Genomic DNA, 23,828 nt, shown 5'->3' with positions numbered 1-23,828 from the left:
GCTCAGCGTGAGTTGCTCAAGCTCCTTCTTTCCTGGCCAAAATTTCTAGGTTGAGAAATTATCTCAATGTTTTGCTTCACACTGTGGTGCCATTAGTTTCAATAAACAGGGAAAAAGATCAAGTTTTGTCATGGCAAAAGCGGTAAAGGCGCCATGGCAACCTGCTTGTACGTCTCTATTTCAGAGCTAAATTGTGTGGCTGAATTTCTGTGCTGTTTCCAAAGCTACGGTGAGCTCTGAAGTTCTCTTCAGCTCATTCAGCAAAAGGCAGTGGTTTAATGTTTAGTAGCTGTAGCTTTCCTCTTCAGCATAAGACAGCATCAATACTAAGGAAGGAAAGACGTCCCTCTGTGACCTGAGCTAGATTGTATGGCCCTGCTCTCTGGCAGGGGAGTCTGACTCAGAGATCTCTTTGGGTCCCTTCCACTCCCTGACATCCTGTGATCTGGAAGTTAACAGCTGCTACTTCAGCTGCATGCTTACTTTTTTTGGTAGGAAACCTACTTCATGTTCCATGTGGTACCACAGGTTATATTTACAACCTCAAGTAAAGTTTCAGAGGAAGCAGCAATCATGTCTTTGGATGGGTTTGGGGTTCATAATGGTTGAGGCCCCATCCCTGGAGGTGTTTAAGGCCAGGCTGAATGAGGCTCTGGCCAGCCTGCTCTAGGGTAGGGTGTCCCTGCCCATTGCACAGGAATTGGAACTGGATGATCCTTGTGATCCCTTCTAACCCTGACTGACTCTATGATTCTATAAATGCTTTGAAGCAGTTAACTGGAATAAAAATGTAGGCAGCTCTACCTGTAAGGTCCTGCCTACATTAGAAATGAAAGCAAGTATTGGATATGAAGGGTAGTTAACAAACACCTGTGCTTCCTTCAGCTTGTCCTGAAAGCCGATATGGGAAGGACTGCAGCCTGTTCTGTGCCTGTGGTAAAGGTCAGTGTGACCCACGGACTGGCAAGTGTACCTGTCCTCCTGGCCAAATGGGACCCAGCTGTCAGCAAGGTAACAAAGCGGGACCCGAGGTCATCTCGTCAGTTGGGTATGGGCTTAAAGCAACCAGCAAATAGACTCCACGCCAGGCATTGTCTGTAGCTGTGCTTCCCAGCACCTTTGCTTGATGGCCTTGCACTGTGCTGTACTTGGCCCTTGGCCCTCTCCGCTCCAACACCCTCCCTTTATCCTGCTCCACATCTCCTGCCCATATCTCACTGCTTTGCTCCAGCGCATTCAGTGCCAGTGCACTCTGCAAAGCCGAAGTGACCCCTGTCAGAGAATGCAATCCAAAGAGAACATCAAGGTGGGGGACAAGGGTGGTTTGCACCATGCAACTTGTGCAGAGTGAGGGCTCTGTGGATGGATGGGGTTAAATTTAGAAACAAATTTCTTGAGCTGAAAAGGTGGAGGGAGAGGATTTACTGAAGAGGAGATATTGAGAAATGGGGCAAAGTGAGGAGAGCAAGGCAGCCTGGAGAAGAGGAGGCTCAGGGCAGATCTCATTGCTCTCTACAGCTACCTGCAAGGAGGCTGTAGCCAGGTGGCGTTTGGCTCTTCTCCCAGGCAACCAGAACAAGGGAACACAGTCTCAAGTTGTGCCAGGGAAGGTATAGACTGGATGTAAGGAGGAAGTTCTTGCCAGAGAGAGTGATTGGAATGGGTTGCCCAGGGGGGTGGTGGAGTCACTGTCCCTGGAGGTGTTGAAGAAAAGCCTGGGTGAGGCACTTAGTGCCATGGTCTAGTTGATTGGACAGGACTGGGTGCTAGGTTGGACTGGCTGATCTTGGAGGTCTCTTCCAACCTGGTTGATTCCATGATTCTGTGAAGAGGAGCAAATGGGATGAAGTCAAGTGAGGAGATACAATGGGTATGGAGTGTCCCACAGCCCTTGGGAGACACCAGGCACATGGGGGGCATATCTTTGTGTTTATTCCCTGTCACCTTCATCCTTCTTTAGGAAGCCTGTATATATTTTATTTTTTCAAACTTTGTTAATTCTCTGTAGTGTGTCCCCAGGGACAATATGGCCCCAACTGCCAGCTAACCTGTACCTGTCAGAACGGTGGCATCTGTGACCACGTGGATGGCAACTGCACCTGCGGGCTTGGCTGGACAGGAAGATGGTGTGAGAAAGGTAATTGTCTGCTTTGGTGATGGTGGACATGTACATTCAAGCAGGGCTTCACAGTGTCTTCAGACCCACAAAAAGGGACAGTTTTCATTTAAGGAGACCTTTTCCCAGCTGCACTCATAGAATGTCTCAGTTTGGAAGGATCCTTGTTGATCTCTGGAGGTTTCTTCCAACCCCTCACATTCTGTGTGTGATCACTGTGTCCAACTCCATCCTTCTCACAGGATTACCTAAAACTAAATCATGCAACTAAGAGCATCATCCAGATGCTCCTTGGCCTCGGGCTTAGTGCCATGACTCTCACTATAGCTACTCTCATATAGAACTGTCCCTAGTTAGATCTTTAGGTCTGTTTTTTCAGGTGCAGCTTCCTCATTAGTCCTGTTTGTCTCAGTTCTAGTTTAAATGTCCCAGAGATTCAATTATAGTTAATAGAACCAATAACAATTTATAGGATGCCTTTCCCTCTTCCCCCTTTTTCTCAAAGAAAAAGAATTAGATGTAGAGAGGAAAAGGAAAAAAACACCCAAATAAATAGTCTCACTTTGATTTGGAAGTTAAAAGAGAAAACTTTAACAAGAAATAAAAGGTATTTGAGGTAGGGGAGTTACATAGGGAAGGGAAAAAAACAAAATACAAAAAATATATTTATAACCAGATTGATGGTAATGGTTTTGTCTACCTCGTGGACTGATGGCCAGGTGGTAAAACAAAGGGTGGCAGGAACAGGAGGGTGGTGCTGTCAGGCAGGGAGGCAGGGCAAGAGAACAATACAAGCAGTTCCTCTGTTTGTATAGGGGGCTGGACAAGAAGTGGGAGTGGGCTAACACTACACCTGGAGTAACACTCAGACCCACCCCCGGGGAGGAGTCAGGAGGACCTGGGGTCTAGGTCAAGACCAGTTCCCCCGGAGGGTTAATCCTTTACACTGCTTTGTAACTCGTAAGTTCTTTAGCATGGGCTCTTATTTCTTCTCCTGTCCAGCTTTGGTGTTCTTTTGTTTGTGGGAGCATTGTTGTGTGTCGCCTTTCACGTGCTCTTTTGGGGTCAGCAGAAGCCCACATCTCCCTCCTCTCTTAAGTTCTCTCTCATTACTCTCTTCCCTTTGACACTGGACTGCAGTTGAACTCCCTATGTTTTAATTTCCCTGCTAGTGCAGTTCTGACAGCATCTGTCCAAAGCAATTGAGACTGTCTTGCAATCTTGCTCTTGCTTCTCCATGGCAGCTCTCTCATACATGAGACAGAACACACTTAAGCAGAGTAAGATCAGTTTTCAATCCAGAAACCCTCCTGCCAGCCCAGAGGGGAGTTTTTCCATGGCTTTCTGTCCATCTCCCAAACGTCATTCTGCAATTATGTGGCAATTTATGTCTCCAGAGAAGAGATGTCTGTATAGTAATGGACTTAAATGTTCAGGAAAATATGAGTTTACTGGTATAATGTCAAATAAGGAGTTCATTCTGAGTTGACATCCAAGACAGTGCCATTGGTATATCTTACCTGCCAGGATGCAATCTCCCCAGCAGTCTAGGGCTTTCATTTTGCTGCCTTTCTGTCCCTGACATCTATAGAATATCCACTTCAAGCTTCATACTATCTTGGCAAAGAACTGATGGTTATAGGGGAGTTTCCCTGTATAAAAGTGTCTTGTAGAAATGACACTTTTTAACACAGTTCTTCAAGGCAACTGTTTCACTTTGCACCTGGGAAGACTCAGAGACTTGCTTTATGCAGGCGTGTATGGAGACAAGGAAAAGAGAAAGGATGCTGACTCAATGTGAATAGCACTGTGGGTAGGCACTAAAAAAAGTGCAGTTTGGCAGTAACTGGCCAAATCCATGTTGCCTTGGCCACATCTATTCACCTCTGTGCATCCATTATTGAAATCTCTGTAATCACTCTTGGGCTGTGTTTGGGTTGTGAAGTCTTAAGAGGATCATGCAAGTGTCACCACATGGAGTAGAGGATCGTGGGTGTATCCTAGACATGTGCTTAGATCTGCAGCTCTGAAGTCAAGCACAGGGGCAAACATGCACACATCATATGGTGGACTGTGTGTTCTATCACTAGAAAAAGCTTCACTATTGATCTTTTGACAGAGATAGCCAAGTTATTGGAAAATTGAGTCCTGATTTCCACAGTAGCATGGGTTTGAGTGTGTTTTGACTAGAAATCAAAGACAGCTAATCAGACATCCTTTCCCTAGTGGTTGGATCTGATGTTCTTGAAAGATCTTGCTTGACATTTGCAGAGTTATGAATCTGATTATTTGGACAGCCATGCTCATTTAAGTTGATCTGCCCAGAATCAAACCATCAGAGCAGTGGGAAGTTAACTTATGCAGGACTGATGCCTAGGGTAATTATGTTGGCACAGTCACTTTTGCATGACTTGGCTTCTAATCATTTGAGATGTGTTTGGTTCAGTAAAAGCAGATAGCTCATTAGAGATGGAAAGTCTGTTGCCATGTGTGAAAAGGAGAGCCTCTTGGTTTCATTAGGCACTGAAATAGTGTGAACTCCAATGATAACACAGAGGAGGGAAAGCTTCATGTTTGCCTTCACACTTTCTAAGTGTCTGGAAGAAAATATTGCTGTAGATAGAGGAGAGAAAATAGAAACTACCATTTGTGCCATTTACTGTATGGCTTTGTGACACATGCTGGAGGTTCAACGCTGAGTACGTGAAGAGACAAGTTTTAAAAGGTAGGCTATGAAAAGCACCAGGAAATTCCTGTTCAAAAAATCTATCTAATGTAAAAGATTTCTCAAGTACATAAATCATAGACTCACAGAATAAGCTGGGTTGGGTTGGAGGAAACCCTAAAGATCATCTAGTTGCAAACTCCCTGCCACAGGCAGGGACACCTTCTGCTGAACCAGGTTGCTTAAAGCCCCATCTAACCTGACCTAAACTTTCTTCTTATATCTAATCAGTCTATCTTTTTTCATTTTAAAGCCATTTAATGTCCTGTCACTATCCTCCCTGAAAAGAGTCCCTCCCCATCTTTTGTACAGGCCTATTCAAGTACTGCAAGGCTGTTATAAGATCTCCCTGGAAACTTCTTATCTCCAGGCTGACCAGCCCCAAATCTCTCAGCCTGTTCTCATTGCAGAGCTGTGCCAGCCCCCAGTCATCTTTGTAGCCCTAAATCACAGAACCACAGAATGACAGGGGTTGGAAGTGACCTCTGAAGATCATCAAGTCTGACTCCCCTGCTAAAGCAGGTTCACCCAGAGCAGACTGCACAGGATCACAATATCCAGATAGATGTTGAGTGACTCCAGAGAAGGACACTCCACCACCTCTCTGGACAGCCTGCTTCAGTGATCTATCACCTTCAAAGTACAGAAGTTTCTCTTCATGTTTAGGTGGAACTTCCTAAGTTCAAGTCTGTGCCCATTGCATCTTGTCACATCGTTGGGCACCACCAAAAAACAACTGGCCCTGTTCTCCTGACATCCACTCTGTAAGGATTTATAAGCATTGACAAGATAGATGCACACATGCCCCCCCGAAGTCTCCTCTGGGCTAAAAAGCCCCAAGTCCCTCAGCTTTTCTTCATAAGAGAGATGATCTAGGTCCCCTAATCATAACTGTGCAGAAATGTCTTCTTCACAAACATTCTTCTTGGCTTTAGAGTATGGGCATGATACTTGAAGCTACCACATGAGAGCTTTCCTGGGTGAGATCAGTGATTATGTTGTTTTGTTGTTTGTCTGTTTTTCTGTCCGTGTCCTGCCAGCAGAATGTCTCCCAGGGAAGTATGGGTCAGGCTGCAGCTTGGACTGCTCATGCCAGCACAATGGCACCTGCGACAGATTCACAGGCTGCTGCCAGTGCCCCGAGGGTTTCTATGGCCACTCCTGCGAGCACAGTAAGTGAAGGCACCCTGGAAGGCACCACATGGGATGTGGAGCTTCAAAGTAGTCACACACACACCTCAATGGCTCAGTTAAAATTTTGAGGATGGCCCAGATCACTCAGCTGCTTCCAGGTCTGAGTACCTCTGATGCTGGGATAGTACAAGCTTTAAAAGCACGTGGCATTATTTGGCCTAATGATAAATGTTTGTTTGGCTCCCAGGGAATGTTGCTGGGAATGCAGAGGGTTTTAAAGAGATGTGTGATTTGCATCACAAACCTTCCTTGTTTCAAACTTTCATTAAGTTTTTCCTATGAGGGTGGTGGAACACTGGAGCAGGTTGCCCAGACAGGAGTTGGAGGCTCCATCCCTGGAGACATTCAAGGTCAGGCTTGATGAGACAATCACAGAATTAACCAGGTTGGAAAAGATCTCTATGATCATTGCATCCAGCCTATCACCTAACCCTTCTAATTAACTAAACCCTGGCACTAAGTGCCTCATCCAGCCTCCTCTTAAACACCTCCAGGGATGAGAACTCCACTGCCTCCCCTGGCAGCCCATCCCGATGCCACTCACTCTTTTCCACGATGAACTTCCTCCTAACATCCAGCCTGAACCTGCCCTGGTGCGGTTTGAGATTGTGTCCTCTTGTTCTGTAGCTCAGCAACCTGATCTAGTTGGTGATCCCCCTGCTTACTGCAGGGAGCTTGGACTAGATGACCTTTAAAGGTCCCTTCCAGCTCAGTGCAGTCTGTGATTCTATGATTTTTCAGCATGTCCCCTTGGATTTTATGGGCTCAGCTGTCTTCATGTGTGTGCCTGTGAAAACGGAGCGAGCTGCGACGTGGTGACGGGACAGTGCGTTTGTCCTTTGGGTTATCAAGGTGTCCACTGTGAAAAAGGTACTTGTACCCCTCTGGTCTAAAAGGAAACAAACAAAACCCAAATCAAATTCAAATCTCTGCTCCAATATTTGTTTGCCCAGAGCAACTTCTTCCATATTTTGATCTTTATGAATATCCCAGGTTTGGGATTGTTTACCTGTTACGTGGCTTAGCATTCTCATTTCCTTAGAAATTAACTAATCTGGTTCCAATTAATAGGAGGAAAGTGCTGGTCTCCATGATGTCTTGCAGCAATGAGTTCCACATGTCCTTTATTAAAAATAAAGTTCCTTTTACTGATTTTAAATTTGCTTCTAAAACTCCAAATAAGATTATTAAATGGGTGCATGTCAGAACTGTTGAGTGTTATGGACTGGCCTTCTAGAGGGCTCTAATTAAAAATGAAAAGAAGTGTCAGCTACAGCTCTGGGATAGATTAACAGATACATTTGACAGATTGGGTTAGATGAACCCAACACAACCAGAGTTCATGTAAAAGTAATGCTTGTTCTGCTCTGTCCAATTCTTCATTAAACATGGCATTAAACTCCATTTCAGTGGAGAGTTTCTGAGCTTTCCTCTGAGACACCCTGAAAAAAAACTCCTCTGAATGAGCCTACATCTTGCCATTCAAATGGGCATCTGAAAAATCACTCTTGCCATCAGGCTGTAACAAGGGATGGCTTTCGTTTGAGGCACCCTGAAAAATTTCCTCTATATGAGCCTACATCTTGCCATTCAAATGGGCATCTGAAAAATCACTCTTGCCATCAGGTTGTAACAAGGGATGGCTTTCCTCTGAGACACCCTGAAAAAACTCCTCTATATGAGCCTACATCTTGCCATTCAAATGGGCATCTGAAAAATCACTCTTGCCATCAGGCTGTAACAAGGGATGGCTTTCCTTTGAGGCACCCTGAAAAATTTCCTCTATATGAGCCTACATCTTTCTTGCCATTGAAATGTGCATCTGAAAAATCACTCTTGCCATCAGGCTGTGACAAGGGATGGTTTGGGGAGAGATGCCAGCACCGCTGTGACTGTGGGGATGCTCCTTGTGATCCAGAAACTGGGAAGTGCCTTTGCCCGCCTGGGAAGACTGGAGACAAATGTGACATTGGTAAGGGCAATATTTTCTAAGGGCTGGACTGTATCTAGTTAAATCAATACGAGCTGTTGGTCTAGGTGTACCTGTGCAAGGCCATTTGTTGGTGCTCAGGAGCACATTGTTCGTAGCAAATCGCTCGTACATGTTATCAGCGGCTTTATCAGCAGGCTGTGCCTCCTGATTCCATCAATATTTCAATTGATACACTGATAGGAAAACTCTTTATGGGTCAGCTGTAAAATGTCATTTTCATTGAGGTTTGGAGAAGGTGCACTGGTGAAGTATATCCCAAAAAGTTCACAGTTTTACAGATGTAGTTGGGAAGATTACAGTTTTGTTCACAGATGTAGCTGGGCCTAGAGAATGAATCTGATGAGGAGTGACTGAGGGAGCTGAGGATGGTTAGTGTGAAAAAGTGGAGGCTGAGGGGAGACCTCATTGCTATCTACAGCTACCTGAAGGGACATTGTGGAGAGGCTGCTGCTGGGCTCTTCTCACAAATGATTGGAAACAGAACAAGGGAGAATGTCCTCAAGCTGAGCCTGGGGAGGTTTAGGTTGGACATTAGGAAAAAGTTTTTCATGGATAGAGTGGTCAGGGACTGTAATGAGCTGCCCAGGGAGGTGATGGAGTCACCAACCCTGGCTGTGTTTAAGGGTGTTTTGGATGTGGTGTTTAGGGCTATGGTTTAAGGTGCATCTTGCAGAGTAGGGTTCTAGGTTGGACTCGGTGACCCTGAGGGGCTTTGCCAACCTGCATGATTCTGTGAGTCCAGAGGGTGCAAACAGGTACAAAAGGATCTGATTGCCATTTGTTTGTCGCACAGAATCATATAGTAAGGTCTGGAAGAGACATCTGGAAATCATCTAGTCCATCCTCCTGCTAAAGCAGGGTCACCCAGAGCAGGCTGCCCAGGTTTTGAAAGTTGAGAAGGAGACTCCACAAGCACTCTGAGCAGCATGTTCCAGTGCTCCATCACCCTCAAAAGACAGAAGTTTTTACTTATATTTAGATGGAGCCTCCTATGTTCCGATTAGTGTCCCTTGTGCCTTGTCCTCTCACTGGGCACCACTGTAAAGAATCTGACTCATCCTCTTGATGCCTGCCCTTTAGCTATTGGTCACTATTGATAAGATGCCCTCCCTGCCTTCTCCAAGTCTCTCAGCCTTTCCTCCTCAGTCCCCTCAGCATCTCTGTAGCCTACTCTGGGCTCTCTCCAATAGTTCTCTGTCTTTAAACTGGGGAGCCCAGAACTGGACGCAGTACTCCAGACATGGCCCCACTAGGGCAGAGTAGAAGGGGAGGAGAACCCTGGAGATGTTCAGGAAAAGACTGGATGAGGCACTTAGTGCCATGGTCTAGTTGATTGGACAGGGCTGGGTGATAGGTTGGACTGGATGATCTTGGAGGTCTCTTCCAACCTGATTGATTCTATGAATCTATGGTCTAGTTGATTGGACAGGGCTGGGTGATAGGTTGGACTGGATGAGCTTGGAGGCCTTCCAACCTGGTTGATTCTATGATGACCTGCTGGTCACACTCTCCCTTTGTCTGGAATAGGGCAGGAACCAGTTTTAAACAGCTGGATATTAATGCAGAGTAATTACTGGGAGCTTAACTACTACTGCAACCTGCAAAACAAAAGTGGAAAATACTTGTTTCCCTCTCTGTGCTGTGCTGTGGTCAGCAAGTGAAGCCACCCAGTCTGCAGATACCAGTCTGTGGGGGTCACCAGACACCCCTGTGACCAGCACTGGCGCTGGACAATCAGGGACCCTACCAGAAGTGGAACGCAAGGGGGAAGCTCAGCATCAAAAATGTGAACCAAGGTTTTGGTCCTTGCAAACTCTAGGAGTCATTTTTATGTTTGTTAAAGCAGCCAGGGCAGCCCCCATCCACGAGAAGCTGTTACAGGCTAGGTTTTATTTGCATTTTTATTTTCAATTAGGCTGAGTTCATCTGTGATATAACTGTGAGCAGCTGTGACTGTGCAGCAGCCATAAAGATAAAAGGCCTGATTTTAATTTGAACTCTGGTAAAGAAGCCATTAAACAGGCTAAATGTTAATTAAAAAGGAAAAAAGGGGGAAAGAAAGAAAAAGAGAGAGGGAATATAACAGCCTTTTATGGGTGCTCTTTTTCTGTGCTAAATTGACATTGCAGACTTTCAAACAGATGTCTTAAAATACACATTGTTATTAACATGAAAATGTGGTATCACATAAATTAAAATCAGGTCCAGAGGTGTTTGAGGAGCTCTTTCCTCATAACATTCCCTAATTGAAAAGGCCAAGCTCTGAGTACACAGGGAGAGCTCTTCCACGTGTTGGGGCTCCAGCTGATGCTGGGCTCAGCAGCACTTTGATTTACCTAATGGTGCTGGTGTGACAAAGCCAGAACCTTGGTTAGTGACAGTGTCTTCTGGTGAGGAGAGGGAGTGAGGAGGTTTCTTTACAGTGCATTTAGCACCCTGCCCTGTGACCCACTGCTAACTTTTCCTTCAGGCCTGTATTTGGTCACAGAATCATTGATTGGAAGGGACCTCCAGAGATTGTTGAGTCCAACAGCCCTGCCAAACCAGGCTCTCCTGGGGCAGATCACACAGGAACATGTCCAGAAGGGTCTTCAAGAGCCTTCCAGAGAAGGAGACTGCACAACTTCTCTGGGCAGCCTGCTCAGACACCTGTCAGTAAAGTTTTTCCTGATGTTGAGGTGGAACTTTCTGTGTTCCAGTTAGGGTCTGCTACCCCTCAGCCTATCACAGAGAAAAGAGATTGGCCTCTTCTCGACACCCACTCTTCACAGATTTGTGAAATTAGTAAGATTCCCTCTCATGCTTCTCTTCTCCAGCTAAACAGCCCCAGATCTCTCAGCCTTTACTCACAAGATGTGTTCCAGTCCCTTGAGTCATCCTTGTAGCCCTCCAGTGGTCTCTCTCTAGTCTATTACTGCCTCTCTTAAACTGGGGAGCCCAGAACTGGGCACAGTACTGCAGATGTGGCCTCACTAGGACAGAATACAGTGTGAAGAGAACCTACGTTGAGCTGTTGGGCACACTCTGCTTAATGCATCCCAGAATACAATTGGCCTGGGCAAATTCACTCTGAAATGGGTCAAGAACTGGCCGAAGGACCAGGCCCAAAGAGTGATGGTGAATGGTGACACTTCCAGTTGGCAACTGTCACTTAGTGGTGTTCCCCAGGGATCAGTGCTGGGCCCAGTCCTGTTCAATATCTTCATTGATGATCTGGACAAGGGGATTGAGTCCAGCATCAATAAGTTTGCAGATGACACCAAGCTAGAAGCAGGTGTGGAGCTGTTGGAGGGTAGGAGAGCCCTGCAGAGGGACCTTGCCAGGCTGGATGAGTGGGTAGAGGCCAATGGGATGAGACTGAACAAGGCCAAGTGCAGGGTTCTACACTTTGGCCGCTACAACCCCAAGCAGTACTACAGGCTGGGGACAGAGTGGCTGAGAGCAGCCAGGCAGAGAGGGACCTGGGGGTGCTGCTAGAGAGGAGCTGAACATGAGCCATCAGTGTGCCCAGGTGGCCAAGAAGGCCAATGGCATCCTGGTCTGGATCAGGAGCAGTGTGGCCAGTAGGACAAGGGAGGTTATTCTTCCCCTGTGCTCAGCACTGGTCAGGCCACAGCTTGAGTGCTGTGTCCAGTTCTGGGCTCCTCAATTCAAGAGAGATGTTGAGGTGCTGGAATGTGTCCAGAGAAGGGCAATGAAGCTGGTGAGGGGCCTGGAGCACAGCCCGTTGAGGAAAGGCTGAGGGAGCTGGGGGTGTGCAGCCTGCAGAAGAGGAGGCTCAGGGCAGACCTCATTGCTGTCTGCAGCTGCCTGAAGGGATGCTGTAGCCAGGTGGGGTTGGTCTCTTCTGCCAGGCAACCAGCAACAGAACAAGGGGACACAGTCTCAAGCTGTGCCAGGGGAGGTCTAGGCTGGATGTTAGCAGGAAGTTGTTGGCAGAGAGAGTGATTGGCATTGGAATGGGCTGCGCAGGGAGGTGGTGGAGTCACCATCCTTGGAGGTGTTCAAGCAAAGTCTGAGTGAAGCACTTAGTGTCTGTTCATTGAACAGGGTTGATTGGACAGGGCTGGGTGCTAGGTTGGCCTGGCTGATCTTGAAGGTCTCTTCCAACCTGTTTGATTCTATGATTCTGTCATTGCTGTCCCATGGATAATTTATTCTGCAGCAGGACTCCAAGGTCATTTTCCATAGAACTGCTTTCCAGCAGGTCAACTCCTAATCTTTGCTGCTGCAGAAAAATGACTGCAGAAAAAAAATGCAGTGAGGATTTAACAGCCTAGGTATGAAATGTCTTTCTATTTGGAAGTGAGATATTCTGTGAGCTTGATTTGCCAAGAGACAGCAGGCTTATGCAGTCAGAGTAAGATAGAAAAGTATACATATAAAATGGATCAATTTCCAATTTTACATTCTTTGAGTGAAGACCTTTTGCTGGTGCATGCAGGCAGCCAAACCGTGCAGTGGAGAGGTGCAGGAGATAGCATGGATCCAGGATGCTGACAGCAACTTTCCTAAGCAGATCCCAAGATCTTTTCTGTTGAGCTGTCAGCCCCTATTTTTACAGCAGTAATGATTTCCATTCTGGGAACTTCTTTAGGACAGCTGGGCTACAGTTTGGGCAGACCATGTGACAGACGAAACTTGAAGACTGCAAGGCTTTCCAAAATGTCATCTTTTAATGTTAACAGATGTAGCTGTCTAAGTAGTTTCCTGATCCTGGTGAACTGCAGGGGAGCATTTACTCTGTTCCAAACACTTCTGTCCTTCCAGAGTGCAGGTCGGATAGGTACGGCCCCGACTGCTCCCTGCGATGCCAGTGTGCCAGCAAATCCCAGTGCAATCCGTACAATGGCAACTGTGTGTGCCCAGCCACCTGGATGGGGCCTACCTGCAAAGAAGGTAATGCAAGCTGGAGGGGTGCAGCATTTCTTAGCAGAGAAAGCACCCTCTGACCACGGTGATGCTCAGCAGGCCGCTGGGACAGGAGTGCCAACCTGCCATGCAAACCTGATGTGCAGCAGCAGCGGCAACAGCCACAGTTTCTGCATCAGGCTGTATGAGGCAGAAGCTGTTGTGCATTCCCATCTCTGGTGAAAGGCTCAGCCTGTGATAGCAGCAGCTTTGCTTGGAAGGGTTGTGCTGGTATGTGCTGTCCTCCCAAAGGTCTGGGAGCCTGATGGCACAAATGCCAGCAGACAGCACAAATGCCAGAGGACACTGCGAATGCCAGGATTCATTCCAGGAGGTTGTGAGGCCTTGGCCAGGCTGCAGTGACTGTGTGAAGTGGCTTCTCCTCAGAGCAGGCCGTGGAGATCTTGCACAGTCTGCTCAAGGATTCTCAACTCTCCTTCCAGCACATCTGTGCTGTAGAGTAGTGCTGCCTTCTCTGCTTGGCAGTGTGAAATACTGACCTCAGATGGTTTCTATTCTCAGCCTCCCCTGTAAGGTGAACAAGGAGCTTTCCTTGACATGTCCCCATCACTTTTACTTACTTTTTGTGGGAGGCTGTGAAGAGCATGGTGATGTGTGATAAGCCAGATAAGTAGATAAAACATTGGGAAATAGATTTGGATTGGTTTGTGAGCTAAAGCACTCACTGCACAATCACAGAAGGATCTGGGGGTTCAGTTATTTAGATAACTTCACCTTTTAATGAAATAATACAATGAGATAATAGTGCTGAATGGAAGATCTCTCCCTTCACAGAGTCACAGAATGGCTGAGGCTGGAAAGGACCTTTGAGATCATCTACTCCAACCTGTCTGTGGACAGAGACACCTCTCAACTAGACGGCTCCTCAAGGCCTCATCAAGCTTGGCCTTAAACAGCCCTAGGGAGAAGGCATCCACAGCCTCCCTGGGGATCCTATTCCAGAGTCCCACCACCCTCATGCTGTAGTCTAATGACAACAGGCTTGGTGGTGATACCGTCCAATTCTGCATTTAGTTCAGGAAACATTTTGGGACCCTTCAGTCTGGGAGGTGTTCTGTCCTTTTGCCTTCTCTCTGCCTCTGTGGTGAGGCCAGTGTAACTCAGGAAAAACCTTCTTTGGAAGGTTACCAATTATTGAAGTTGTGTGATGGTTTGGGTGTTACCTGCCCCCTCACACTTAAGAAAATCACCCAGACTAGACTCAGCCCAGCTGGAAATTAGAAGGGAGCTTTATACTTACAGCTTAGCACAGTGTACAAGCAGATAGTTACAATATCTACTGCTATATACAGAAATGTACAAGTTAAAAAGGTAATACAGAAACACAACAGCCCTCTCAGAAACCAGAGTCCCCAGGAGGGGCTCCCAAACACCCTTCCATCTTCTTCCCACCCCACTACCTTACCCCAGACTTTGCCTTACGTTCAAGGTGAGTTTTGAGGGTCAACCAGGGGGGTTAGGAAGCAGATGGATTAGTCAGACAGCAGGTTAGGTTAGAGAGAGAAATGCAGCCCCAGAGCCCAAGAGCAACTCTATGTTATCTATGTTTATGTTCTTGTTCTTCTACATCTCAGCAAGCCTATGAGTGCAGCAGTCATGACCATTGTTTCCTTTTCACAGCCTGTGACTTAATTCTTCTCACCAAAATATCCCAGCTAGGCTCAAACTGCCTGTTGTCTAATCTATCTGAGTATTACATTATACCATTAAACCACGTTTCTACTTTATTCTCTAGGTGGCCCTCCAAAGCTTCCTTTTTATGAAGAGCAAACTCAAGAAAGAGGGAACATTTTTCCAAGAGCTCTACAACAGTAACATTTGGACTAATAAATGAACTGTTTTATATGCACAGACGGTATTTGAATTTGGATATGAGAGCAGCTCTCCAAGTCAGCTTGAATCGTGCTGAAGCATTCACACTTCTTATGGAAGACTACAGAGGCCATTTAGTAGCTGGATCCTTTTAAAACCTTGAATCTGTTTCATGTTTTTATCCTCAGCCTCTTACCCTTCCATTAATCTGCTCTGGACATTCTTTCTGACATATGCTATAATTGTTTGAAGATTTGGCTATGATTTTAATAAGATCAGCTCCCAAGAGGATCAGGATGTGTAATATATCAGCCTGCAGTGGCCATGTGTAAGTGACTTGCTAAACCCACTCAGTCACCAGCCTGAAGTTTAATGAGTGTGCCACAGTTTATGAAGCCAATATAGATTCACTGAAAGAGCACAGTCCACAGAAACTGGTGGGAGTCAGCAAGTGAATTCCTCATGTGTCCTAAAAAAATTCATTTGGTCTTGCAGCTGAAGAAGAATCTGCCACAGTCTTCAATAAGTCATTAATGAGTTGAAGAATATGTACTGCATTTCTAGTGCAGGTGGACTGATTGGAAGGTCTCCGCTTGTATCTTGATTATGTCTGAATCCATCTTCCAAAGAGCATGGTGTCATCTGTCAGAGACCTTTCTGGCTTTCTACATTCTCCCATCTGCCCGTTGAGTATATCTCAGGATTTGTCAAGTCAAACTATGCAGCAGTTCTCAGAGAATCATAGAATCAGTCAGAGTTGGAAGGGAAAAGGACCACAAGGATCAGCTAGTTCCAACCTCCCTGCCCATGGGCAGGGTCACCCTACCCTAGAGCAGGCTGGCCACAGTCTCATCCAGCCTGGCCTTAAACACCTCCAGGGATGGGGCCTCAACCACCTCCCTGAGCAACCCATTCCAGGCTCTCACCACACTCATGTTGAACAACTTCCTCCTCACCTCCAGTCTGAATCTCTCCAGCTCCAGCTTTGCTCCATCAAACATGCAGAAACCCAAGTTTTATCTTGGATGGAGAAAGCAGCTAGTAAGTAAGGATAGATGTTTAAAGATAATCTCTGTGTTCTTTATATGTAAAGGATTATCATGGCCTTTTAGTGCACAACAGATTTTAAGTCAGCTTTTAAAAGCCCTGATACCACTTAACAGCTGTTAGTCACTTAATAGAACAGAGTCATTTTGGTGCTATTTTGTCTGCTGAGACAGTTTTTCTTTACTATAAGACTGTATGATCATAAAGAAAGAATATTATCTATTTTAATATGCTGAGTTAGCCAGAGTTAAGGATTTCAGAGTGCCTCTTTTTAGGTTAGGAGTTGCAGAATCTATGTCTCGAGTCTGACTATATCAAAAATGCCCTTATTAAAGGGTGTCAGGACCATAGTGGGCTCAGTGGGTTGGTAGTACAGGCAGTTACAGGTCGTGTGCCCAATTGCAAGAGAAGATTTTTATCTTGGAAGAGACAAAGTGGAGGGGAAAAAATGATGCTAAGTGGTGATGCTTGTGTTTGTTGTTGTGGTTGGATAATGAGTAAGTGAAGTAACAGTTTTACTCCATGGTTCATCTCAGGTCTTAAACACATCTGCAGCCATGAGCCATCCGCAGGGCAAAGCACGAAACACTTGCTCACCCAAGAATTTAATTCAAACTGTGCTCTCTTGGCAGCAAGGTAGGTTTGGGAGGTATTTTTCAAGCTCCATGGAAGTCTTATGGTTGTTATCACTTCATAATTATCCTAAACACAGTAAAGAGATTTGTCAATGTGTCAAAATCAAATAACCAACTGTGCCTTCAGCCAGAAATCACAGGGGCTGATGCTCATCCTGTGTCATTTCTGCTTTAATCATAGAATGGTTGAGGTTGGAAGGGACCTCAAAAATCATCTAGTTCCAACTCCTTGCCATAGGCAGGGACACTTCCCACTAGAACAGGTCACTCAAAGCCTCATTCAGCATGGCCTTGAACACCTCCAGGGAGGTTGGAGATCACAGAATGTGATCAAAGATCACATTCTGTGATCTCCAACTTCCCTGGGCAACCTGTGTCAGTGTTTCACCACCCTTTCTGTAAAGAACTTCCAGTTTCAATCTCCCCTCTGCCAGTTTCATCTCATTCCTCCTTGTCCTGTCGTTACAAGACCCTGTCAATAGTCCCTCCCCGGCCCTTCTGTGTGCCCCCTTCAGATACTGGAAGGTTCTCTGAATATCTCTGGAAAGTTTACTCTGTAAATGTGACAGCATTGATGTTGTCCAAAACTAGTCAGCAGTGTGGCTCTCGGCAAGGCTTTACTGTCAGCTGTGACATTTCATGTGTTCTTTTGGAGATGTCATGGCCTGGGTCTGATACTACAATTATATCAATTTGGATGGTTTCACTGGCCTGGAACCAATAAGGTAAATCTTGTGTGAGACAATTAGATATGATCTTAGATATAACTGCTGGAGAAGAATGACCCAAGTTGAGCAACTGACATTTTGATCCTGTGTGTTTGCAGCAGAGCCAAACTGCAAGAGTCATGTTATAGTCAAGGCTTTTGTAGAATCACAAAGTTAAGTTGTAGGAGACCTCTGGAGGTCCAGGCTTCCCTTCAAAGCTTGGTCAGCTTCAAAGTTAAATGATTGCTGGAGATTCATCCAGCTGAGTTCTGAATGTCTCCCAAGGATGGACCTCCCACTACCTCTTTGAGCTCTTATCCCAGGGAGAACTTTATACTTGCATTTTTTGTTTTTCCTCTCTCCTAGTTTCTATGCAGAATTTCCAGAGTTCCAGTTTTGATCTTCTACTTCTCACCCTTTCAGTGTGCATCTCTGAGAAGTGTTTGGCTTCACTTCATCAGTTCCAGTTTTGATCTTCTACTTCTCACCCTTTCAGTGTGCATCTTTGAGAAGTGTTTGGCTTCACCTCATCAGTTCCAGTTTTGATCTTCTACTTCTCATCCTTTCAGTGTGCATCTTTGAGAAGTGTTTGGCTTCACCTCGTCAGTTCCAGTTTTGATCTTCTACTTCTCGTCCTTTCAGTGTGCATCCTTGGGAAGTGTTTGGCTTCACCTCATCTACAGCCCCCATGGGGTAGTTGAAGACAGCAGTGATACCTCCTCTTGGTCTTGTCCTCTGAAGACTAAGCAAACTCTGTGCCTTCAGAGCCAGCTGTATCAGCCCAAATTACCTCAGTGACCCTGTCCTGGCCCCATTCCACTATGCCAGCCCTTCAGTGTAGGGAAGGATGCCCAGTGACTGGTTTGAGGCTACTCAGCAGCTCAACATCAAAGCCAAGAGCTAATGTTTTGCTGTTTGACAGCAGTTTATAAGATGTACTGTTTTTTCCTTATCTAGGTATAACTGATATGTGATTAGAGCAGCTATTCAAAGGGGGAGGAGAGGACTTTTCTTAAGCCATATTATTTACACCCCTGTATACTTGTTTACATTTCCCACAGTACCTTGCTAGTAGAACTGTAAATACTTAGTGTAAAGGAAAATATGTAGTATAGTAGATTTTTGTGTTAAGTATTTTAGGTACATGTTTAAGTATTTTAGGTACATGATGGAACACATTTTCTAAGTGCCTGAGAACACTGAGCCTGCACCAATGAACCAGAGGCCCAAGCAGATCTGCCTGGGAAATATCTCAGCAAAGTTAAGGGTTTCTTTTTAAAGTAAAAAAATATCACTTCATACAAACCCATTTACCTGCAAGAGTCTCTTTCATCCATTCCTCCATTAAAACACTTCTTAGCTTCTTTATATTGCTGCCTTGAGGGGGAATAAGTTCCCATCAGGGCCACTGAAAAGATCATTCTGCTTAATATGACCTGATTCCAAGACAGAAAGGTGAAAAAAACTCAAAATGAAATGTCTCAGAAATATTAGAAGATTGCTTTTGATGGGGTAGTTTTGGACATCTTTTCTTGCTTCTCTGTTCCTGAAAGTTTTCACTTTTTTTTTCAGAAGGCAGGGGAAATGTTTACAGGGTGTCATTTTCTGGAAGAAGAGCCAAAACTTTGCACCGTTAGCTATTAATTAAGGCAGGTCACTCGATTGCGATGTCATTAACCTGTTTTGTTTCTGCTCCTTAATGCAGACAAACAAATAGAGCAAATTTTCTGCCTTCAAAACAGTCTTTCTTAGCATGTAATTTTTCATGGAGAATCATAGAATCATGGAATCAAACAGGTTGGAAGAGACCTTTAAGATCGTCCAGTCCAACCTAGCACCCAGCCCTATCTAATTAACCAGACCATGGCACTAAGTGCCTCATCCGGGCTTTGCTTCAACACCTCCAGGGATTGTGACTCCACCACCTCCCTTGGCAGCCCATTCCAATGCCAATCACTCTGTCTGGCAAGAACTTCCTCCTAGCATCCAGCCTGTACCTCCCCTGGCACGACTTGAGACTGTGTCCCCTTGTTCTGTTGCTGGGTGTCTAGCTGAAGAGGCCAACCCCATCTGGCTACAGCATCCCTTCAGGTAGTTGTAGACATCAATGAGGTCTGCCCTGAGCCTCCTCTTCTCCAGGCTGCACACCCCCAGCTCCCTCAGCCTTTCCTCAACGGGCTGTGCTCCAGGCCCCTCACCAGCTTCCTTGCCCTTCTCTGGACATGTTCCAGTATCACAACATCTCTCTTGAATCGAGGACCCCGGAACTGGACACAGTAATCAAGATATGGCTCAAGGTGTGAGCCTCAAATCTACTAAATTAGCTTCTCCATAGATTTATTTTGTGGCAAACGAGTTTAATTCCTGTTAAAGGAATGTAACTGCTTATTTCCTTCATCAACAAACAGGTGAAAAACTGTCAAGGTTACCATAGAATTAACCAGGTTGTAAGAGACCTCCAAGATCATCCAGTCCAACCTATTGCCCATCCCTGTCTAATCATGATGCTGTCCTGAACACAGGAGCTTGCTGAAAATGAAAGTGAAAATTTCAGTGAAGTTGGGGTTTGTATTTAAATTTCTGTCCATCTTCCACTTGGTCAATGTCTTTCTTGGCTCTCTGGTTCCCAGGAGGCTGAAGTTAATTATGCTGCCGTGCTAAGGGCCGCTGTGTGTATTCCTCTGCAGCACACTTGCATGCACAGATAACTCCTTTCAGAAAGACATTTCAGTTACTTCCACCGTGCAGCTCCTGTGCCAACTCTCCACTCTCACACCTTCTTGTGGCTTCCAGATAACCTCAGCTTGAGAAGAGTGGGATGGAGTCGGGCGTAACTCAGTGGGTCCAGATTTTCACATGCCGTGAACTCACGGACATGTTTTAAGTTAGACTGCAGCATTTCTAACACTATCCTCAGAGGAAAACAATCAGAACTTTAAAAAATTCCCCTTGCTTCCTCTGCCAAAGATCATTATTCTGCTTTTATCCTTTTTGTGTTGAAGAACCCGAGCTATTAAAGTTTGCCCAGCTTGCTTGCCAACCATAGTATTTTGATTGGCTGCGGATCTCTGTTTAGGTAAGTAATAACCATCACAGTGTCAGGAGTTGCCAACGGGACAAACATGGAAATTATACCTTTATGTCCTTCCCAGAAGAGCCAAAGACACATTTTGGAGCCACCATGGCTTCGTACTGTTGATCCAGAGGCGACAAATAACATTGCTGTGAGAGTTTAGCTGCTTATCAGAGCAAAGACAAGCTCAGGAAGAGTCCTCAAAAGAGCTGGTGGACCAAGAAACCTCCATCCTCCCTTCCTTGTGTTATTTTTGTGTGGTTAGGCTGGAAATCTTCTCAGTCCCCCAGTTCATCAAGGACTTTTCCTGCATGCTGACCTGTGGCTGACCACAGCAGCTTCATCCACGAGCTGCAACTGCACCCAGTAATGATTTTGAAGGGTCAAAGCTTGAAATCCTAACACTGTGGCAAGTAATTTCCAGTGGTAACCACCAAATCTCAGCCATGGAGATCAGGAATTGTTTCTTCCATTCTTTTTATTGCTTTGTAATAAGCTCTTGCATAGCAATATGATGTCTCTGTGAATGTGTAACCCCTCTTCAAAGGGATCGTTGGGTGTAGCTCAAAGCTATACTATCTGTTGTACCCAGATCACAGTGAAAGGGTTTTGGTTGTTTTGTGGTTTTGGTTGTTTTTATATATATATATATATATATAAACATGTCATTAAAATTTGTTCTTGTTTTCTCCTTATTGATAGTCTTGAGACACTAGGTTTATGTTGAGGATGGTGAGACCTTGGAAGGTGTTGCCCAGGGAGGTGGTCAAAACCCCATCCCTGAAGGTGTTTAAGGCCAGGCTGGATGAGGCTGTGGGCAGCCTGATCTAGTGTGAGATGTCCCTGCCTACAGCAGGTGGGTTGGAACTAGGTGATCCTTGTGGTCCCTTCCAACACTGATTGTATGATTCCATGGAATTGTGTTTGTTCAACTAATTCAGACTCAGAGCAAACACTGACATCACACCTGCTTGTTGGTAGTTGGTGTAGAATTAGTAATGACCTGGCCATTGTATGTTTTACATCTGATCCCTGACCAGAGCACCTTGTCCAGTGACTGAGCCTGATGAGTAGAGGTTTGTGTCACTTGGTCTCCAGAGTATTAGAAACATTCAAAGCACAGCATAAATCCTGTTGGAAGAGGACGGTTACAAAATGTGTAACGTTTCTGGAAGACTTGGGCATGAAGCACTTTGAAAGCATTTGAAACCTCACACCTGTGGGCTTCCATCAGCCTTCTTGGACACATCCCAGAGCCTAGTACTCACCAGTTCACCTTAAGGGTATTGTCTTCTCACATTGGCAGGAGCTAAAGGAGCACATGTGTCTGTTTAAGGCCAAATAATGCAGTAAGTGTGCGCTGGTTAATTGGAAGTAGCACGCTAAATTGAATTCAAAATGTGTAACAAAGGGGGAACAGTAGATCAAGCTGTCAGGGAAAAAGCAGACAGATGTGGCTAGCAAGCTTCTGGGAGAGCAGCTCTGCAGGCTCAGACTTAGTGTTCACTTTTTTTAGGTCAAGCACTTTAAATTTAGATCTCCAGCACCGCTGGATTTTGTCGTGTGTGATTTACTTCACTTTTCACACAGTTTTCAACAAGGAGTAGAATAATTAAGTTGGTTTGGTTTGTCATCTTTATAACATCTGTTATAAAGATAGTTCTGGAATGGTTGCAACTCAGTAATTTCCCTCTTATTTAAACTGTTCAAAGAAATTGTTGTGATTGCACTAACCTTTCAGTCTCAGTGGCTGCTATTAAGAGACATGGGACTGTTAAACCACAACCTATGGAGCGCTAACATTGGTTTGTGCCTTAAACCTGTAAAACCACATCTCTGCAGAACTTCAGATGTTCCTGTATGTCTGCAAGAGATGCATGGCATTGGAACGAGAGTGATTTTTGTGGCTGTGGTCTGATCCAGGAAGGACCATTCCTTGGTATGGTCCTCTTGGTTTCTTCAGATGCTGTTAAAGCAAATCTGCTTATCTTTTCTTTAACTCAGCACTAAACCTGTAAAACCACATCTCTGCAGAACTTCAGACATTCCTGTATGTCTGCAAGAAATGCATGGCATTGGAACAAGAGTGATTTTTGTGGCTGTGATCTGATCCAGAGAGACTTGTTCCTTGGTATGGTCCTCTCAGCTTCTTCAGATGCTGTAAAATCAATCTGTAGCCAGCACTGCTTATCTCTTCTTTAACTCAGCACTACAAGTTCACAGAGTGCTAACAGAGCACGCAGTAAAACCAAACAAACAACAAAATCCAAGGACCAGGAATGATTTAAAAATTGCTTACAAGTTCTGTATGATAAGGCACTGCTTTGTTGGTCCCTTAAAGTATGGCAGTTAAAACCATACAGCTTGGTTCTGTTGTTTTATATATGAATAAAGATGTCAGCAAGTAGTCATCTAACTGTCCATGCCATTTGGCAGTATCTCTCTTCCTTTTCAGTAATAGCCCAATAAATCTTTATCTTTTAGTAAGCTGATGACAGTAAAACATCTTGAGAAACTGCATGTGGTGTAGATATTATAGTTAATGTTTAAAATACTTCATGCCATCATCTACTGTATGTATTTTTCCACTCCAGATGTAATATCTTGGCTTAAGGCACGTGCTCACATCTCCCTCTAGTGACTCTAAGAGCCTAATGATAATTAAACTAATTAATTGTTTTAACATCAGTGATTTCTTGGTGTAAGAGATCAAAGAGCTGGGCTCGTTGCTCCTTAGAGGTTGTATCTTGGCTAATTAACAAAGTACTGCTAGCATCAGGTGCAGACCATGGTCCAACTAAGCCAAGGCTGCACAAACATAGGAAGGGGATGGTCTTATCCCAATGTCACCATGTTTGTCCACAGATCCACTTCAGCTTAAGGTGACCTCAGGACTTCTACTGGTCTCATACCAAAAGTAAACTACAATTTGCAGCATTCCAGTGCGCAGAAGTTTCTGTACTTCACATCCATGGTAAGATGTTTATGAGCTGCCCAGGGATGTGGTGGAGTCACCCACCCTGGATGTGCTTAAGGGTTGTTTGGATGTGGTGCTTAGGGATATGGTTTAAGGTGAATCTCATAGTGTAGGGTTCTAGGTTGGACTTGGTGATCCTGAGGGGCTTTGCCAGCCTGCATGTTTCTGTGATTCTGTGATATTTATTTTCTACCTACAAGTCCTCCTTACTTCATCCAGAAATCTGAAGGAAGCCTGTTGTGAAATTCAAGAGTTGTCTCAGCTCTGTCCCTTGCTTTGAAGATGCTTTCCAGGATGGAAACACGAAACTTGACCAAACCTACGTTGCCTGCTGAATTGGAGCTGTTTTTGAGGTGGAAATGCACCATGTTCCCACTGAGTGCTCTTTGTGAGCAGCTGAAAGGAGGTTGGAGCAAGGTGAGGGTAAATCTCTTCTCTGAAGTAACAAGCAAATAGATGAGGAAATGTCCTCGCGTTCCACCAGGGGAGGTTTGAGTTGGGCATCAGGAAAATATTTCTCCCTAACGTGTTTTTCAGGCTCTGAAACAGGCTGCCCAGGGAAGTGTGGAATCAGCATAGAATGGTTTAGGTTGGAAGGGACTTTAAAGGTCATCCAG

The 23,828-nt window shown here is 45.2% G+C and overlaps 1 protein-coding gene across 21 annotated transcripts in view; it reads left to right on the top strand.

Annotated features, from left to right (window-relative positions):
- Positions 1 to 23,828, top strand: part of LOC135186859 (multiple epidermal growth factor-like domains protein 6) — a 380,712-nt gene that overhangs the window by 283,759 nt on the left and 73,125 nt on the right. For 14 of the 21 annotated variants that reach the window (XM_064164986.1, XM_064164988.1, XM_064164997.1 and 11 more), the window contains 8 exons: positions 886 to 1,011; positions 2,009 to 2,137; positions 5,885 to 6,013; positions 6,777 to 6,905; positions 7,882 to 8,007; positions 12,799 to 12,927; positions 14,696 to 15,813; positions 16,356 to 16,455. In XM_064164986.1, coding sequence (XP_064021056.1) covers positions 886 to 1,011; positions 2,009 to 2,137; positions 5,885 to 6,013; positions 6,777 to 6,905; positions 7,882 to 8,007; positions 12,799 to 12,927; positions 14,696 to 14,775 — 848 coding nt within the window. In that variant the 3' untranslated portion in view covers positions 14,776 to 15,813; positions 16,356 to 16,455. Of the gene's footprint in view, positions 1 to 885; positions 1,012 to 2,008; positions 2,138 to 5,884; positions 6,014 to 6,776; positions 6,906 to 7,881; positions 8,008 to 12,798; positions 12,928 to 13,734; positions 15,814 to 16,355; positions 16,456 to 17,730; positions 20,808 to 23,099; positions 23,209 to 23,430; positions 23,629 to 23,828 lie in introns of those variants that run through there. The other 7 variants (XM_064164991.1, XM_064164989.1, XM_064164990.1 and 4 more) reach the window with 6 other exon arrangements.

Source organism: Pogoniulus pusillus, chromosome 26, assembly GCF_015220805.1.
Source record: "Pogoniulus pusillus isolate bPogPus1 chromosome 26, bPogPus1.pri, whole genome shotgun sequence".
Taxonomy (NCBI): domain Eukaryota; kingdom Metazoa; phylum Chordata; class Aves; order Piciformes; family Lybiidae; genus Pogoniulus; species Pogoniulus pusillus.
The sequence above is the reverse complement of the archived record's forward strand: the minus strand, read 5'-3'. Positions and strand labels throughout refer to the sequence as shown.